This window comes from Euprymna scolopes, chromosome 23, assembly GCF_053919585.1.
Source record: "Euprymna scolopes isolate OS-2025 chromosome 23, ASM5391958v1, whole genome shotgun sequence".
Lineage (NCBI taxonomy): Eukaryota > Metazoa > Mollusca > Cephalopoda > Sepiida > Sepiolidae > Euprymna > Euprymna scolopes.
Genome location: NC_136504.1, coordinates 61,225,444 through 61,246,137, shown reverse-complemented (window position 1 = coordinate 61,246,137; position 20,694 = coordinate 61,225,444). Strand labels below are relative to the sequence as shown.

General features: G+C 33.5%; 1 protein-coding gene across 1 annotated transcript in view; it reads right to left on the bottom strand.

The window, feature by feature from the left end:
* The window catches only part of LOC145245949 (uncharacterized), a 59,212-nt gene extending 39,670 nt beyond the window's left edge, over window positions 1-19,542 (bottom strand). The window contains exons 1-7 of the mRNA XM_080107708.1: window positions 19,410-19,542; window positions 15,783-15,896; window positions 14,628-14,735; window positions 9,619-9,735; window positions 8,878-8,991; window positions 4,539-4,655; window positions 3,798-3,911 (exon numbers count right to left, since the gene is read on the bottom strand). Coding sequence (XP_079963834.1) covers window positions 3,798-3,911; window positions 4,539-4,655; window positions 8,878-8,991; window positions 9,619-9,735; window positions 14,628-14,735; window positions 15,783-15,896; window positions 19,410-19,473 — 748 coding nt within the window. The 5' untranslated portion in view covers window positions 19,474-19,542. The remainder of the gene's footprint in view (window positions 1-3,797; window positions 3,912-4,538; window positions 4,656-8,877; window positions 8,992-9,618; window positions 9,736-14,627; window positions 14,736-15,782; window positions 15,897-19,409) is intronic.
* Between the last annotated feature and the right edge of the window lie 1,152 nt (window positions 19,543-20,694).

Genomic DNA, 20,694 nt, shown 5'->3' with positions numbered 1-20,694 from the left:
CCACCCCCTTTTAACCACAATTGACTAAGCCAATCCAAGTTTGTATGCAATCTATAAACAACTGATCACGTGACTTTTACCTCCACCATTTTGTTTTGCTGAACCAATATCGAAGGTTGATGCTGTAAAAGAAAATCAGATTTCGTGCCAAAAAAGTAAAATAAAGCGTTACAGAGGTGAGTGCATGTTTTTTGTGTGTAGTAATAGTTTGATTAGATATAATATGTGGTAGTTGTTTGTTCAATTACTTGCCTTCATACCTGTAAAAGATTTTTACATTCACCACACATGAGATGCATGCATTTGAACAGACAATTCAATGAGGTCAGACTGGGGTAAGTTGAGCCAATGCTAATGGGGTAAGTTGTGCCACTGGCTCAACTTGCCCCATATGTCTTTTTACACGTTTTCAAGAAACAGATGAATGTGCAACCACATCAGTAGGCCTGTTATAGAGTGAATTCAAAATGCATGTTGTATAAGTTACATGCTCTACTTGTATAAGAATTAGATCTATGGCTTACCTGGTAAATGTTTAAGATGTGTAAGCCGTGCTTGGATAGGAATTTGCATGCTGTACATGCGCTTTGTTATTCTAATAATTATTATTATTTTTATTATTACTATTATCATTATTATTTTTAAAATTATTATTATTATCATTGTAGAATCAAGAATGCACTTAACTCCCCTCTCCACCATTATGGACTAGCCTACAATTAGTCAGGCATGGTGGGTTATTCCATTTGGAGGCGCCTGATTGGCTAAACATGCCAGGAGAGGCAGGTGCCTCTCTGCAAATGCCAGCTGTTCTGGCATTCATTGTTCAATGTTCCAGACTTATGCCAGGAACTCCTCTGAATCAACTAGTTCACTCTAGTAATATTCTACATCATTATCGGATTTATTGTGTTAATTTCATTTTTCTTTTTTGTGTGTTTCACAGAAAAAAGCCCACCAGACATGCGCCACTACGTGCGAAAGACAAATCGTGGACAAACTCCTACATACGTTATGGAACGGGCTGCTGCCGCTGTTACTGGAGGTCAGAGTGTGAGGAGTGCTGCAAAGGACTTTAACATTGATCGAATGACACTGAAGCGGTACATGGACAAACAAGACAGTCAACCAGCAGGGACTGCTTACACACCTGTTTCCTTACGGCAATTGGTTTTTAGTCCTGAAATGGAAAGGGATTTGGCTGACCACGTGAAACAATTGTCAGACATGTTTCATGGTTTGTCATTGAGAAGATGTCGCACACTGGCATATGAGTTTGCTAAAAAAACTATCTCAATCTGCCACCAAGTTGGGATTGTGAGAAAAAAGCAGGACATGATTGGTGGTTAGGCTTCAAGAAGCGCCGGAACCTGGCAATTAGAGTGACAGAAGCAACATCTTTTAGGCGTGCCACAGCCTTCAACCGCCCAGTTATTGATAAATTTTTCAACAACTTGAGTCAGATAATGGACAAGTACAAGTTCTCACCAAGTGACATTTACAACACTGATGAGACTGGGTGCACCACCGTTCAAAACCCTGGAGCCGTTGTCACAGAAAAAGGAAAGAAACCAGTTGGTTCAATCACCTCCGCTGAACGCGGGGAATTGGTAACGGTGGTGTACACTGTGAGTGCAATTGGATCAGTCGTGCCTCCTCTGTTCATCTTTCCCAGAGTCCACTACAGAAATCACTTCATCAGAGTTGGACCAACACAGTGCATAGGGAGGGCAACACGAAGTGGCTGGATGAATGAAGAGGTGTTTTTGGAATATTTAAATCACATCAGCAAGCACACCAGATGCTCACCAGGAAAGAAAATCCTCTTAATCCTCAACAACCATGACACACACATTTCTTTGAATGTTGTGAACACAGCAAGATCTCATGGCGTTGTCTTACTGACCATTCCACCACACTTCCCATCGTCTCCAGCCGCTCGACCGGTTAGTGTATGGACCCTTCAAAACAGCGTACAACAGAGCCATGGATGGGTGGCTACGATCCAGTCCAGGGAAAACAGTAACAATATATGAAATCCCAGCTCTAGTGAACCAAGCCCAGATGATTGCCATGACACCATTGAACATTGCTGCTGGATTCCAAGCCTCGGGCATTCATCCATTTAACCGGGACATCTTTAGTGAAATTGACTTTTCCCCTTCTCTTCCAACTGACCGTGAGCACAATGTGGCTGCAGAAAGCCTTGAGGCAAATTCTACTGTGGAAGATGCAGGACCATCAGGTGAGGTTCCTGGAGCAGTCTTGCCCGTGCACAGTGATGATGTCCGACCACAAAAACAGCAAGAAGATGATCTTATGCAACCATCCGCATCTGGGTCTTGTGTTTCATCTAGCTCACATGATGTCATGCATCGTCCATACATTTCACCATCTGTAATTCAGCCATTTCCGAAAGCAGCACCAAGAAAGGCAAGAAGAGGTGGTCACAAAAAGGGCAGCTCAAAGATTTTGACTGACAGCCCTGAACGACAGAAGCTGATAGCCCTTTCTGAAAATAGAAAGAGGAGCCTATTAACAAAAACAAAGTAGTGTTTGTTCAATGCTGGTGGGGAAAAGTCATGTCCCCCGAGATCTAAAACCCCATGTTCAAGTGACACTGATGATTAAGATTTTGAATTTGATGATGTGTCATCAGATAATGATGGTGATATTTATCTGGATAGCCCAATAATCGAAGGTGACTTTGTGGTTGTCAAATGTGCTGGCAAATCACGAACTGTGAACTATATTGCCCGGGTTGACACTCTCAACAGGGAGGACTTTGAGTTTGAAGGTGTTTTCCTTCAAAAAGTTGCTGGGAAGGTAGGAACGGACAAGCCTGTGTTTGTTCCAAACCCAAAGGACGAAGCGGGTTTCAATGCAGAAGATGTTGTTTACAAGCTGCCACAGCCAAATAGTGTTGGCAGTTCTGTCCGTTGTTCTAGCCAGCTCGTTTTCAGCTGTGACTTGTCACAGTGGCAACTTCATTAACTTACTTTCAGATATATGTTTCAAATTTTGTGCTGGTTCATTCGCTGTAATTAACATTTCTACTTCATTATTATAATCTGTTTTATAACCACAACAACAATTTTGGGCTTCTCTTTCTTTATTTGCAAAACATTTTTGCGTGGCACAACTTACCCCTGTGTGGCACAACTTACCCCAGAGGTTGGATCAACTTGCCCCATGGTCGGGGCAAGTTGAGCCATTTGATATGCATTTTTGTAAAGCACATGGTCGGTTTAGGTGTACTAGCAGAAAACTGCAACTTGTTTCAAAATGTTCCCAAATAAAAGAATTTTATAATAATACACTCATTTTTGCAAAATAATTCGTCGTTTGGGTTCTGAAGAGCCAAAATGGAAAATTGGCTCAACTTACCCCGACTTCCCCTATATATATTTTTAATATCGACGTTGTGAAAATAAAACTTCGAATGACAACAGGAGTCTGAAAGGTACAAATAATTTGAATAATAAATATTTATCTCAGAATTTCAGAAACATGATACCAGGATCATTCTTTTCTGGGGACTGGCTTGTCTAAATATAATAACTGATTACTTTCAAGATAAAATGTTGAATACACATTAGAAAATTATTGTGGAACTATATATATTTATTTAGGATATGCTGTTGATCAAACATTATTCAAGAAAGCATTATTCATGCTTTAAGAAAAAAAATTAAAAATCTATTTGTCTGGTATTTTAATTTAGTACATTGATTATGAGATAATAATTAGTACGAAAATATTAGGATGCATGTGTTTTAAAATATTCATAAACAAACCTTGTCCACAATAATCTCCACTATATCCTGATCTACAGCTACACCTTCCTCTAGGTCCTCTTATACATGTACCTCCGTTGCGACAACGTCTGGCACCCCGAGGAGTACAATTAACTGTAAATATAATAAGATTAATTCGATAAATGATCATAATTGTGAATATCCTGTAACTGTAAACATTTCTTAATAAAATGTAATAAATGTGTACCAAGATATTTAATAAAGTACCCAAATTTGTATTAATCAAGTTCATTGATGTGTATCGATTTTATATTTAATGATTTGTTTAAACTATATAAATTATCGTGTACCACTAAGATACAAATGCATACGTTCAACGAGAAACAGTCTATGTATTCTTGCAGATACAAAGTATATTAACCGTCGATTCGAACAAAACCAATCAAGCTATAAATAATAATATAGGAAAACGATAATGAATACATTTTGTAGTTATAATAATTTTTATGCAATCAAATATTTAATATCCAATTGTTTTAATAAATTACTTTATTACTACACGCCTTATCTTTTAGTATTTTTAATAATAATTTTGGCACAAATATGCATGACTTAAAATAGAAAAACAACAACCAATAAATGGAGAATGAAGTAAACTATATGATAATTCATTGCATTATTTTTTTTAGGTATTTATAGAAAGGTTTTAGAGTTATATGCTTAGATAATAAACATTAAAGAAAATACACGCGTGACTGTTTGAAATATAAATAAACGTACCCAATTGACAAAACCGTCCACGATACAATTGTGTACATCTACACGTGTATCCTCTTCCTCTGGGTATGCAGGTGGCACCATTCTTACAGCGGTTAGACGCACAAGGATTAACTGTAACTATAATCAAAGTAATAAGATCGGTAATAGTATTAGGAACATAATGTAACAATGTAAGCATTTCTTAATGATAGTTTATTAATATACAATAAAATAGTTAATTAAGCACTCGAATTCATATGAATTTAAAATTTTATTTATTTATCCAAACTTTTGCAATTTTAGTTTTTCCAAAAAAATTATACAGTCATTTTTGAGCTACAAAAATCTTTCTACTGCAATGGAGATAATTAATTCTGTGCAGAGAATTAATGAATAACAGCTAATGTAACCAGCTACAAGAAATTTGCTACTTACGATATTAATAAACATTTGGTTCACTATCTCGTATAGATAATTATATATATATATATATATATATATATATATATATATATATATATATAGGGGAAGTCGGGGTAAATTGAGCATAGGGGTAAGTTGAGCCACCCCCTTTTAACCACAATTGACTAAGCCAATCCAAGTTTGTATGCAATCTATAAACAACTGATCACGTGACTTTTACCTCCACCATTTTGTTTTGCTGAACCAATATCGAAGGTTGATGCTGTAAAAGAAAATCAGATTTCGTGCCAAAAAAGTAAAATAAAGCGTTACAGAGGTGAGTGCATGTTTTTTGTGTGTAGTAATAGTTTGATTAGATATAATATGTGGTAGTTGTTTGTTCAATTACTTGCCTTCATACCTGTAAAAGATTTTTACATTCACCACACATGAGATGCATGCATTTGAACAGACAATTCAATGAGGTCAGACTGGGGTAAGTTGAGCCAATGCTAATGGGGTAAGTTGTGCCACTGGCTCAACTTGCCCCATATGTCTTTTTACACGTTTTCAAGAAACAGATGAATGTGCAACCACATCAGTAGGCCTGTTATAGAGTGAATTCAAAATGCATGTTGTATAAGTTACATGCTCTACTTGTATAAGAATTAGATCTATGGCTTACCTGGTAAATGTTTAAGATGTGTAAGCCGTGCTTGGATAGGAATTTGCATGCTGTACATGCGCTTTGTTATTCTAATAATTATTATTATTTTTATTATTACTATTATCATTATTATTTTTAAAATTATTATTATTATCATTGTAGAATCAAGAATGCACTTAACTCCCCTCTCCACCATTATGGACTAGCCTACAATTAGTCAGGCATGGTGGGTTATTCCATTTGGAGGCGCCTGATTGGCTAAACATGCCAGGAGAGGCAGGTGCCTCTCTGCAAATGCCAGCTGTTCTGGCATTCATTGTTCAATGTTCCAGACTTATGCCAGGAACTCCTCTGAATCAACTAGTTCACTCTAGTAATATTCTACATCATTATCGGATTTATTGTGTTAACTTCATTTTTCTTTTTTGTGTGTTTCACAGAAAAAAGCCCACCAGACATGCGCCACTACGTGCGAAAGACAAATCGTGGACAAACTCCTACATACGTTATGGAACGGGCTGCTGCCGCTGTTACTGGAGGTCAGAGTGTGAGGAGTGCTGCAAAGGACTTTAACATTGATCGAATGACACTGAAGCGGTACATGGACAAACAAGACAGTCAACCAGCAGGGACTGCTTACACACCTGTTTCCTTACGGCAATTGGTTTTTAGTCCTGAAATGGAAAGGGATTTGGCTGACCACGTGAAACAATTGTCAGACATGTTTCATGGTTTGTCATTGAGAAGATGTCGCACACTGGCATATGAGTTTGCTAAAAATACTATCTCAATCTGCCACCAAGTTGGGATTGTGAGAAAAAAGCAGGACATGATTGGTGGTTAGGCTTCAAGAAGCGCCGGAACCTGGCAATTAGAGTGACAGAAGCAACATCTTTTAGGCGTGCCACAGCCTTCAACCGCCCAGTTATTGATAAATTTTTCAACAACTTGAGTCAGATAATGGACAAGTACAAGTTCTCACCAAGTGACATTTACAACACTGATGAGACTGGGTGCACCACCGTTCAAAACCCTGGAGCCGTTGTCACAGAAAAAGGAAAGAAACAAGTTGGTTCAATCACCTCCGCTGAACGCGGGGAATTGGTAACGGTGGTGTACACTGTGAGTGCAATTGGATCAGTCGTGCCTCCTCTGTTCATCTTTCCCAGAGTCCACTACAGAAATCACTTCATCAGAGTTGGACCAACACAGTGCATAGGGAGGGCAACACGAAGTGGCTGGATGAATGAAGAGGTGTTTTTGGAATATTTAAATCACATCAGCAAGCACACCAGATGCTCACCAGGAAAGAAAATCCTCTTAATCCTCAACAACCATGACACACACATTTCTTTGAATGTTGTGAACACAGCAAGATCTCATGGCGTTGTCTTACTGACCATTCCACCACACTTCCCATCGTCTCCAGCCGCTCGACCGGTTAGTGTATGGACCCTTCAAAACAGCGTACAACAGAGCCATGGATGGGTGGCTACGATCCAGTCCAGGGAAAACAGTAACAATATATGAAATCCCAGCTCTAGTGAACCAAGCCCAGATGATTGCCATGACACCATTGAACATTGCTGCTGGATTCCAAGCCTCGGGCATTCATCCATTTAACCGGGACATCTTTAGTGAAATTGACTTTTCCCCTTCTCTTCCAACTGACCGTGAGCACAATGTGGCTGCAGAAAGCCTTGAGGCAAATTCTACTGTGGAAGATGCAGGACCATCAGGTGAGGTTCCTGGAGCAGTCTTGCCCGTGCACAGTGATGATGTCCGACCACAAAAACAGCAAGAAGATGATCTTATGCAACCATCCGCATCTGGGTCTTGTGTTTCATCTAGCTCACATGATGTCATGCATCGTCCATACATTTCACCATCTGTAATTCAGCCATTTCCGAAAGCAGCACCAAGAAAGGCAAGAAGAGGTGGTCACAAAAAGGGCAGCTCAAAGATTTTGACTGACAGCCCTGAACGACAGAAGCTGATAGCCCTTTCTGAAAATAGAAAGAGGAGCCTATTAACAAAAACAAAGTAGTGTTTGTTCAATGCTGGTGGGGAAAAGTCATGTCCCCCGAGATCTAAAACCCCATGTTCAAGTGACACTGATGATTAAGATTTTGAATTTGATGATGTGTCATCAGATAATGATGGTGATATTTATCTGGATAGCCCAATAATCGAAGGTGACTTTGTGGTTGTCAAATGTGCTGGCAAATCACGAACTGTGAACTATATTGCCCGGGTTGACACTCTCAACAGGGAGGACTTTGAGTTTGAAGGTGTTTTCCTTCAAAAAGTTGCTGGGAAGGTAGGAACGGACAAGCCTGTGTTTGTTCCAAACCCAAAGGACGAAGCGGGTTTCAATGCAGAAGATGTTGTTTACAAGCTGCCACAGCCAAATAGTGTTGGCAATTCTGTCCGTTGTTCTAGCCAGCTCGTTTTCAGCTGTGACTTGTCACAGTGGCAACTTCATTAACTTACTTTCAGATATATGTTTCAAATTTTGTGCTGGTTCATTCGCTGTAATTAACATTTCTACTTCATTATTATAATCTGTTTTATAACCACAACAACAATTTTGGGCTTCTCTTTCTTTATTTGCAAAACATTTTTGCGTGGCACAACTTACCCCTGTGTGGCACAACTTACCCCAGAGGTTGGATCAACTTGCCCCATGGTCGGGGCAAGTTGAGCCATTTGATATGCATTTTTGTAAAGCACATGGTCGGTTTAGGTGTACTAGCAGAAAACTGCAACTTGTTTCAAAATGTTCCCAAATAAAAGAATTTTATAATAATACACTCATTTTTGCAAAATAATTCGTCGTTTGGGTTCTGAAGAGCCAAAATGGAAAATTGGCTCAACTTACCCCGACTTCCCCTATATATATTTTTAATATCGACGTTGTGAAAATAAAACTTCGAATGACAACAGGAGTCTGAAAGGTACAAATAATTTGAATAATAAATATTTATCTCAGAATTTCAGAAACATGATACCAGGATCATTCTTTTCTGGGGACTGGCTTGTCTAAATATAATAACTGATTACTTTCAAGATAAAATGTTGAATACACATTAGAAAATTATTGTGGAACTATATATATTTATTTAGGATATGCTGTTGATCAAACATTATTCAAGAAAGCATTATTCATGCTTTAAGAAAAAAAATTAAAAATCTATTTGTCTGGTATTTTAATTTAGTACATTGATTATGAGATAATAATTAGTACGAAAATATTAGGATGCATGTGTTTTAAAATATTCATAAACAAACCTTGTCCACAATAATCTCCACTATATCCTGATCTACAGCTACACCTTCCTCTAGGTCCTCTTATACATGTACCTCCGTTGCGACAACGTCTGGCACCCCGAGGAGTACAATTAACTGTAAATATAATAAGATTAATTCGATAAATGATCATAATTGTGAATATCCTGTAACTGTAAACATTTCTTAATAAAATGTAATAAATGTGTACCAAGATATTTAATAAAGTACCCAAATTTGTATTAATCAAGTTCATTGATGTGTATCGATTTTATATTTAATGATTTGTTTAAACTATATAAATTATCGTGTACCACTAAGATACAAATGCATACGTTCAACGAGAAACAGTCTATGTATTCTTGCAGATACAAAGTATATTAACCGTCGATTCGAACAAAACCAATCAAGCTATAAATAATAATATAGGAAAACGATAATGAATACATTTTGTAGTTATAATAATTTTTATGCAATCAAATATTTAATATCCAATTGTTTTAATAAATTACTTTATTACTACACGCCTTATCTTTTAGTATTTTTAATAATAATTTTGGCACAAATATGCATGACTTAAAATAGAAAAACAACAACCAATAAATGGAGAATGAAGTAAACTATATGATAATTCATTGCATTATTTTTTTTAGGTATTTATAGAAAGGTTTTAGAGTTATATGCTTAGATAATAAACATTAAAGAAAATACACGCGTGACTGTTTGAAATATAAATAAACGTACCCAATTGACAAAACCGTCCACGATACAATTGTGTACATCTACACGTGTATCCTCTTCCTCTGGGTATGCAGGTGGCACCATTCTTACAGCGGTTAGACGCACAAGGATTAACTGTAACTATAATCAAAGTAATAAGATCGGTAATAGTATTAGGAACATAATGTAACAATGTAAGCATTTCTTAATGATAGTTTATTAATATACAATAAAATAGTTAATTAAGCACTCGAATTCATATAAATTTAAAATTTTATTTATTTATTCAAACTTTTGCAATTTTAGTTTTTTCAAAAAATTTATACAGTCATTATTAATTAAAAAAAACAACCAATAACTAATTATAATTATATTTATAGATAATTTGCATATAGTGTTTTAAACTATCAGACTACAGAGTAAAAATCTTACAGTCAAAACAATAACGTTCATCGCTTTCTTTTCTAATTGGTTAAATGTTAGACAATCTTATAATCACTTTCAAAGAAGGGAATATCTATGAAAACTAATGTAAATTCTATCGTAAAAAGACTTGCTAATGTGTGTAAATTTATTATATAAATTTCGATTTAAGATTTTCTAATTTACTTAGTGTCCAATTAAACTACCATTGTGATGTGCGTTCAGTAGCGTATATGAGAAGTAAAAAAATACATCATTTGAAATCAAAATTAAAATTTCGCAAGAACTTTCTTGTCAATCTAATCGTTTTAAATAAATATTCGTTACAGTACTTTTACTTCATATACTATTTTAAAGAGCGCCTTTCGCTCTATTTAATCGTTTAAATCGTTTAAATAACAATCGTTTTTAAACAATTATATCGTCTGTCCAGAACGATGAATACAAGATGGAAATAAAGTAAATTCGCACAATATTCTTATTTTAGTTCAAGCTAGACCGAAAGGCTGCTGAAAGAACTTGCGATATAAACGAAGAGTTTGGCTAAGGAACCGCTACTGAACGCACATCACAATGGTAGTTTAAGAAATTTCATGGCGGCGACGAGAGTCTTGAAGATGATGAGCATAGTGGTTGGCCACCGGATGTTGACAACGATCAATTAAGAGCCTTAGTGGAAGCCAATCCACGCACAACTTTTCGAGAATTTGCTTCTGAATTAGACGTAACGTATATGATGATTTCCAGCCACTTAAAACATTTTGCAAAGACAAAAACCAAAAAACTTGATAAATAGGTCGTTGCATTTTTAATGTTTAAGATTTTTTAGTTTAGTACCCCCCCCGCAAAAGATAATAAAAGAAAGAGTAAAAAAAGGTATGGAATAATATAGCAATAATGAATTTGTTGTTTTATTATTTTATTATTATATTTTAATTTTCTTAAATATTATATATGTTGTTTTATTATTTTATTATTATATTTTAGTTTATTGTTTGGAAAGAATATATTTCAGCAAACTAAGACATTTATTAAAACAACATGGATTCTTTGAGTATTCCAAAGCATGATATATATGACACATGCAGCCTTCCATATTATTCAGATATATACAGTTTTGATAAATCCCATTATCTATTGCAACAAACAAACACGCAAATATTACAAAATAGCTTCTTACATTTTGTATACGAACGAATTTTAAAAGTCTAAATTATTATGAATAATATTTATTTATTCAAATTAAAACTTTAGCAATTTTATATAGAAAGTACATGAATAAAAATGATATTAAGATACATAAATAAAATTGAAATCACAATTAACATATTTAAATATCTTTGCCATGAAAAGTGAACTAAATAAATACCATTAATTAACCCTGTTTAGTGCATTACAGTTTTTATTTAAATAATATCGATAGTTTATTGAAAGTTAAAATAAATATTCCTACTTGTATTTACAGACAGCTATTTATCAGACTATCATACAATATCCAATGCTAAGTTAAAGCGGGTGGAAGTTGCTTTACATTCATATAAAAATATATCATAGTATATTGTTTTGATTTTGCTTAATATATCGGTGACAAGTTTTACACATGCACAAAGAATTTCGTTAGAAGAGAAAGCTAGAAAAAATATGACCCCCCCCCCAATAATTAAGCATTCACCCCACCCCCCACAAAAAACATAATGGCTTTTTCTAAATTTTAGATATTATACATCCGGGTTCACGCCGTTGAAAACTAAAGTTTTAAGTGAACATGCAAACACACATATATACACTAACACACACTAACAGACAAATATCCTTTATATAATAGATAATATAGAATTATACAATACGTATATTGCTTGGAATTTGCTGAATATTTTTACTTTGTGTATTCACACTTAGGTAACAAACATTGAGCATTAATGTGAGTTGGTTTAAAATATTCATGAACGTAATTATTTTACAATTCTTTTCCAGTATACTCTGGTATACATATACATAGTTTTACACACTGTAAGTGTTTGCATATTGTGCAAACAAGAGTTAGGAGAAATAGCCTGCATACATAATGAAACTAATCAAAATTATTATTATTATTATTATTATTATTGTTATTATTATTATTATTATTATTATTATTATTATTACTACTACTACTACTACTCAGATTTAGGTTAAAGTACATATTTAAAAAAAAAATCTGTGTCGGTGTCTTTTGCTAGAGAAGCGCTCGTAAAGCTTGGTGGTCAAGCGACTAAAAATTTTGACTCGGTTAAAAAATCAGCCCCCCCCCATCATCACAGTGGGTTTGCATCAGAAAGAGCATGTAGCCTATAAAAACCGTTGTTTCGATAAAAGAAATGGTCCCCAAAAGATCTAATCAGAGATAAGTTTGGAAATTAATTTTCTAAAAGTTGTCCAACACAAAGTCGATACGTTAAACCGAATAGAATGATGAATCACTTAATTTCAACTTTCAAGAATTTACTTCTTTATAGTTTTGTGCATTCATTGTGTTTATATAAAAAGAAGTTTTACATAAAATATACAAAAACACGATAACAATCTTAACTTATTTTTTATAACATAATTAGAATATAAACTATTTACTGTCTTATACTACAAGACAATTACGAGACTAGTTTTCTGTCCAATTCGTTTAACGTGAAATACACTTATAATATAATGAAAAGAAAGGGATATGATTATTGAATTGATTACACAAGGTAAAATTTGATAAAATTCATAAATATGAAACTTTTTGTGGAAAATCATTATTTAAATTTGCAATAGAAACTAACAAGTTTATTGCTATGTATAATATCTCAGTTTATGTTTTGTTGTAAGTGTTTAACATGTATAGAATATAGAATTATATCGTAAAAATATTTGGTTAGTTTGGGCCAATATTTTTGATTTATTATTGAATAATAAGTATTAAAGAAACACACACAAATAGGCACAGACAATTTGGTAGAATATAAGGCAATCTCAGTCGCCATCAATCCAATAAGGAACATACAGTTATTCTTTTAGTCTGTCTGTTTCTCTGTCCGTTATACCTTTTCTTGGAAATTGGTTAGCCTATCTGACTGAAATTTCGTATCGACCTTTGTTCTGATAAGGTGCAGCGAAATAAGTATTATAGTATCCATTGAATGCAGAGTTAGGATTGTTAGGGATTAGTATTTAATGCCAAAATGAGCAAATCAGCACGAATGTAAAAATAGTCAACCATCAATTTGGCATAAACCACTCATTCTAAGTTAACGAGCTACAACTTTTTCCACATTTTAACGAGCTACAACTTTTTCATCATTTTAACGAGCTACAACTTTTTCATCATTTTAACGAGCTACAACTTTTTCGTCATTTTAACGAGCTACAACTTTTTCATCATTTTAACGAGCTACAACTTTTTCATCATTTTAACGAGCTACAACTTTTTCATCATTTTAACGAGCTACAACGTTTTCATCATTTTAACGAGCTACAACTTTTTCATCATTTTAACGAGCTACAACTTTTTCATCATTTTAACGAGCTACAACTTTTTCATCATTTTAACGAGCTACAACTTTTTCATCATTTTAACGAGCTACAACTTTTTCGTCATTTTAACGAGCTACAACTTTTTCCATCATTTTAACGAGCTACAACTTTTTCCATCATTTTAACGAGCTACAACTTTTTCCACATTTTAACGAGCTACAACTTTTTCGTCATTTTAACGAGCTACAACTTTTTCATCATTTTAACGAGCTACAACTTTTTCCACATTTTAACGAGCTACAACTTTTTCATCATTTTAACGAGCTACAACTTTTTCGTCATTTTAACGAGCTACAACTTTTTCCACATTTTAACGAGCTACAACTTTTTCATCATTTTAACGAGCTACAACTTTTTCATCATTTTAACGAGCTACAACTTTTTCATCATTTTAACGAGCTACAACTTTTTCGTCATTTTAACGAGCTACAACTTTTTCATCATTTTAACGAGCTACAACTTTTCATCATTTTAACGAGCTACAACTTTTTCATCATTTTAACGAGCTACAACTTTTTCATCATTTTAACGAGCTACAACTTTTTCCATCATTTTAACGAGCTACAACTTTTTCATCATTTTAACGAGCTAAGTAAAACATATTTATCTGTTTTTCTGTCTGTTTTTCTGTCCATTCCAATTTTTCACACGTTTTTAACGAGCTAAAATATTTAGTCCATACGTAATTTTAAATAACTATCTTTTTTCTGTTTACTTTCAGTGTTTATTTACTGTTTCTTGTTGTTTGAACGATATGTCTTCCTTTGTATTTTTGTTATAGTACTACTCATTTCACGAGAGTGAGAGATAAAAATGCTGCTCGTGTCAGAATTACAAGTAAATTAAATTTGAGCCGTGTGTTGACACATACATCAAAACATGACAAATGAAAGTAAACATTAAAAGCCCGCAAAGAAAGAAACTATAAGATATGTCTACTGACCTACATACAAATAACAAAATATCGTGATCGGCAGGTTCGTACTTATTTGCCAACATCAGAACCAGGTTGGCCTCTTGAAAATACCGCCCCTTCTTATGTAAAATATTTATGAACATACCGTTTTCACAAAAACCTCCACTAAATCCTCTTTTGCATCTGCATTCATTGTGCCTTGATGTGTAGACGCAAGTACCACCGTTTTCACATGGTCTGTAATCACAATTAGCTGTAAATAGAATAAAATGTAAAAAAAAATCAATATTTATTACTCAAATTGTATAATTCTGTAAGTATTTCTTACACATTTCATCAATTTATACGGTATTCTTCTTATTATTTAATCATGTTTGAATTTACAAAATTTACTTACTGGTTTTAGCATTGATTATATAAGAAAATAGAATGTGGTCAAAATATATAAGCAGACTGTGGTGATAATCTTTGCTTATTTTGAAAAACATGTTTTCAATATAAAACGTTTCAAAAGGAAAACTGCTGACTAATTGCAAAAAGTTAATTACAGTATTTCGAAATATTATGCTACACCATTAAGTGAAATTAATCTATTTTTGACGTTAGAATATTTCGTATAAGTTGACAAATTTTTCGCATTTCATTTACGAATAAGTTTTTCTAAATATGATTTTAGTATTACAAAGTAATTGAGCATAATGATAGGTTTATTATTTTAAAACCAACAAAACATGCCGAAATGTATATATTATGTGTATATGTACCATATGTATATATATATATGATATATTTTAGTTACTGAGAAAATTATTTTTCTATATCATTTATGCTTTCTACATAAAATGAAATGCATTCCAGTTGGTTTTATTGAATCAATAAACATTTTTATAAATGACCTTTTAATATAGATAGAATTTTTATGTTAAGACCTAATTCATTGAAATACATAAATTATCTTATAAAAAACTGAAATGCACTATACTGGATCAAATATCTTCATAGAATGTTTATTTGTAAAATAATTTGAAATTAAATAATGTGTTTTAACGGGTCTTATCCAAATTCCTTTCGATGCTTCAAGGCTGTAGTGACATTATTAGCTTCTTCTTCATCTTTCCATTTCCTGACTGTTTGTAATATAGGCGAATTCTAACGTATTTCAGGATCAGTGAAGTCTCTAAGCATCATAACAATTCGTACTTTTCTAAATTTGTAAATCTTTACTATCGACGACAGTGGAAAATTCAAGTGATTTGAAAATGGGAAATATAACAACAAAAATAAACATTTTTTTGCATACCTATATTACAAAATCTTCCTTCATATCCTGGGTTACATCGACAGTATTTATAGATATAGCCCCTGCCATGTGTGCAAACACCGTTTTTACAAGTGGCTCTGTTGCAGTGAGGACCTGTAAATAAAGTAAAATTTATTAGATAAATGTTGATTACGATGAAAATCATGCAACTATCTAAACAAATCTAACTAATATATACTTAGCGTTAAAATATTAATAATGCGTTCGAATTAGTATTAATCAATTGTAAATCCAAACATACAAACATACCAATCTTGCAACGAATTGTATTCGTATTCATTAGATACCAACGAAGCGAAATTCCCTTAATCTCAAGTTCTATTAAGACCTCTTAAACTCGAACCTCATATTTCAGATAAATTATTGAATAAAAATAATAGAATGTAGTATGATGAGCATTGGAATAAGGATTCTGGACATAAAGTTAAGAAGCACTGTATGTTGATGTGTTGATTTTAGTCTTCACAAAAGGACATAAAACTGGTCTAAAACGGATCCATCTCTAAGTGTTAAAATAGTAACAATGTTTTACTTTGTGAAGTTCCAATCATGCTTGGTTTCTCAGTCACTTTTAACCGCACAAAAAACAACAGATCATTTCGTTATATTCCTGACTGTCTCCGTAGTTTGAAACAAACAACTCTAGTTCAACCTAATACAAACAGTATTTCAACTTAGGGCGCTTAGACACACTTCTGTGCCTCAAATCAATAGAAACCCAACTGACCTCTGTGCCCGTTTTGCTGGAATATATATAAATATGAATTGAACCATAATGCGAGGTCATTCGGGATTTATATCAGACTAACCTGGGAATGTTAGTTTCCCGAGTGTTTGTAGGTGTATGTTGAGCAAAAAAAAAGTGTTAGTAAGCAGGAGGCTCGAACCCGTGAATGTGGAGAGAGGTGTTAAAAAGATGGTAGTGGCATGGGGAGGGAATCAAAACAACAGTGGGCAGCCAGGACGACGAGAAGTGTTTAAAAAAGTAGTAGTAGGCAGGCTCGAACCCGTGACGCGAAGACGGAAAGGAAGGTGAAAGAAAATCTGACGTCTTAGCCGTTGACTCCATGACGCGACCAGAAGTCAAAAGCGTTCAAATTAACTGAAGTCAATTCAACGATGACGATGACTTGCTAAAATGTCGGTGAAAAAAATCTACTCCTCTTTGTACAAAACCGCCGAGTTTAAGGTGAAGGAATTTATGTTTTTGGTCAATTTTTCGATATTTGTTGTCCGAGACGTCGAGCTCCAAAATGATACCGATCTTATCAGGATCCGTCGCCTCTGTCGAAAGTTTTTACCGGGCATACATACATACATTTAAACAGACAGACGAGATTTATATTATAGATGTTAATCTATGGACATATAAATTGACTGATTATGAGGGCCCATTATCTGGAATAAACTTTTGTACGATTCCAAGTGGTTCGCAGTCAGAGCACGGAACCACTACTTAAAGAAAAAATCACTTTTTCAAATGTAGAAATCAAATTTCAAGTGGTCAAATCCGAACTAGACCCATCATTAGTTTGTCGTCTGCATGCATTTCACTCTCACTGAACAAACAGCATTGCACATGTTTACAACATATCTGAGTCTTATCTCAGATTGGGTAATGTTGAGAATCTATGTTATAAGAAGAAATTGTCTAGTAGCAAGAGAAATGAAAAAGAGAAATAAATCAATTGATGTAGCTTTTGAATCATGTAGAGTTAGCACTGATAAAATTAAAATTGCAAAATGAAACATCACAACTTGTAGAATATAATAAATTAATTATTTTAATTTAGTAACGGTTGTAAGTAACGGTTTGTTATACCATAACTTTTGTCAGTGTTGTGACGGACTCCTTACTTAAATTAAAGTAGTTATATTTGATAAGTGGGGAAAGGGGTAACAGTATTTTTTGTTATGTCCGCGCTATCCTGAAACATTATAAAAGTCATTATCAAGATAAATTCTCTTTATAGTTATATTTTAACAGAATATTTAGCAATTCTGTGACGGCCTCCATACTAACATTGCATTATTATATTTGTTATTAAGGGGGTAACCAAATCCTCTGTTCTACTCGGTGTTGTTCGCGACAACGTCGTTTATTTTTATACGTTGATTTAAACCATACTTTTAATAGCGCCGTGAATGCTTCATAACTAACATTAGTTTATTATATTTATTAAATAATGGGGGTGTAGTAAAGAAACTTGTTCTACTCGATGTTGTTTGGTCGCAAATAAATTGTCATTATCGGCAGCATTTCTCTTCATAAGTTGATTTGAATCGTACTTTTGGTAGCGCTGTAAACTCGCCTTACTAAAACTATCTTATTATATTTGGTAAATAAGGCAAGGAGGAAGTCGGTAAAGAACTTTTAGTCTACTTGGCGTTGTAAAAGTTTTTCTACTAAAATTATATTTGGTAAGTGAGTGGGGATAGCAGAATCGTTTGTACTACTTGGAGTTTTTGGATCAAAAAATGTAAATTGCCATGAACGTTTTATCTCTTTGGACTATTTTCATTATCTACATAATTTTTCTTCATATTATTATGAAAGCGAGTAGGGTAACGGAATCACGCGGAATTAATAACGTTATAGTGTTTTTTCAATCGGTGTTGTCCGGGAGTATATGAATATGAAATAAGAAAGAGAGAAAGATGAAGAGAATGCCAAAGAGAAAGGAGAACATAGAAGTTATAATATAAATATGTTACACGCGTTGTTTAACTTCTTATTTCCTTTTTTAATGGCCTCGGACAACAGCGGGTAGCCATGATAGTTATAAATAAAACAAACTGAATGCTAAAAAAGACGCTTTCATTATTTTGCCATTTACATATTCCAACAATAGACAAGAAACTCATAGAGTTCAAATAAAAGAAAACAATAATAGATGCGAACATTTGTTTACTGCTTACTACATAAAGTTAAGTATTTGTTTAGAACGAATTCACTCATGAATAAGTTAATAGATCATCATGAATTTCAGAACATAACTGCTAGGTAACGAGAGTTACTCTTATATTTAGTTTGATGTAGTTTTATTCTAAGGATGCAATCAGAGGGAAAGCAATTTGCAAAAATCAAGATATCTCAGGTTTTTGTTAAATTTGACCATTAAATGTTAGACCAATTTCAGTTTCTACGGAGTATTTAAAAGGATTTTAGAGGCTCAGAAACTTCAATCGAAAATTGCAAATGTATCGGATTTGTATCGAGTTTGTTAGTCATTATATACCAAATGTGCGAAATTCCCTGATTTTTAAATTCTTCCTAAGGCCCCTTAAAATATAAACTCGAAATTTTAGCTATTTTCTATAATCAATATCATGTAAGGAATTTTATCAAAATTGGAATAAGCATTATAGACATATGATTATTCTCATTATGTCTTAGATTTAATCTTTATAAGAGGATATAAAACTTGCGCAAATCTCTTCCATTCGAGGAATTCCTTTTACCGTCCTAGAAGAGTATTATTCTAGCTTTGTACATAAAAAGGTTCTATTAAAAATGAAATTAAACATTTTCATAGAGTATATATGTTTATGAAGTTGTCATGAAGTATATCTTATACGGAAACAAAACAATTTTTAGCTACTCACCTATATTATCTGCTGAAACCAGCACGCTGATGAAGCCAAGGGCTGCTAATACAAACACTTTCATCGTGAACGATTAGAGGTGTTTGTGAAGAATCGACTCTTCGTTGGTTTATATAGGATTCAAAATTCCCAAAATGCCACGTCTACAAAACCAGTTGGTGTTACTTTTGAAGGTTGGACATGCGTTATTACATCAGCTTTTGCAGCAGGTGCTTCCAATGACTTGACCGTCACGTTCTTTTTTGACTGAATAATGAGTTGTTATAATGATCTATCCAATCAAATTAAAGGTTGTGACCCATGACTTTTTATTCTGGCAAACTGGTTTGGGGATATATGAATGTGTCAGGACTTCAAATCGTAATTTTTAAAACGTGTATTTTGATTAGAATTTATCATTCTTTTAATGTTCTCTTAAATCGATTTGCTTATTTTTATTTTCATCTATAGTAAGTTTTTTATCTATTTTCCAAAAATAATAGCTCAAATAGTAATTAAAACTAAATGAAGAATATCTTAATATATTTCGAAAACATTTTGTGTTAATGAATTTTTATTCATTAATATATAAACTTTTTTAAAACACTTATTTCGATTTATTTATTTTACTAGCTAATCTATTAAATATACGCGTTTTTCCCAAATTCCCATAGTATAATACCCCTCAAAATATCTCAGATATTACTTAAAAATAAATTAAAAACCAAAATTTCAATTATTTCAAAATACGCTTTTTTAAACATGATTTTAATTCATTAATTTATAAAATTATTTGAAGACCGAGTTATTAATTTTTATTTCCATGTATCTATTATTATATGCTATATATTAAAAAAAGGCTTAATAAATAACTATATACACTAGATTGGTACCAATATGACCATTGATATTATTTGGGTTCATCGGAATACTGTTCTCATCTTGAGTGTCATTTTCACAACGTTTCGGTCGATGTAACCTCCGATCATCTTTAGGTGAATGTTGCCGAACTCGGGAATGTTTCTGTCGAACTCAGGAATTTGGATGGAATTTCGAACAGAATTCTATATTTACTTCACGGGGGTAGCATGTTCTTTTTCAGTCACCTTAACTGGATTCTAAGTAATTCGCAATTATATTTTTCGGTCGCTCACACTGAGAAATAAACCTCAAACCTTCTGGAGAATATCACTTTTACAATTGATTTTTTCTAGTACTCAAACCACTGTCACGGGGCCTTACGCGAGATTCACGAACAAATATTGTGTGAAATATATAAAATTCGCGACATTAATATTAAATTATT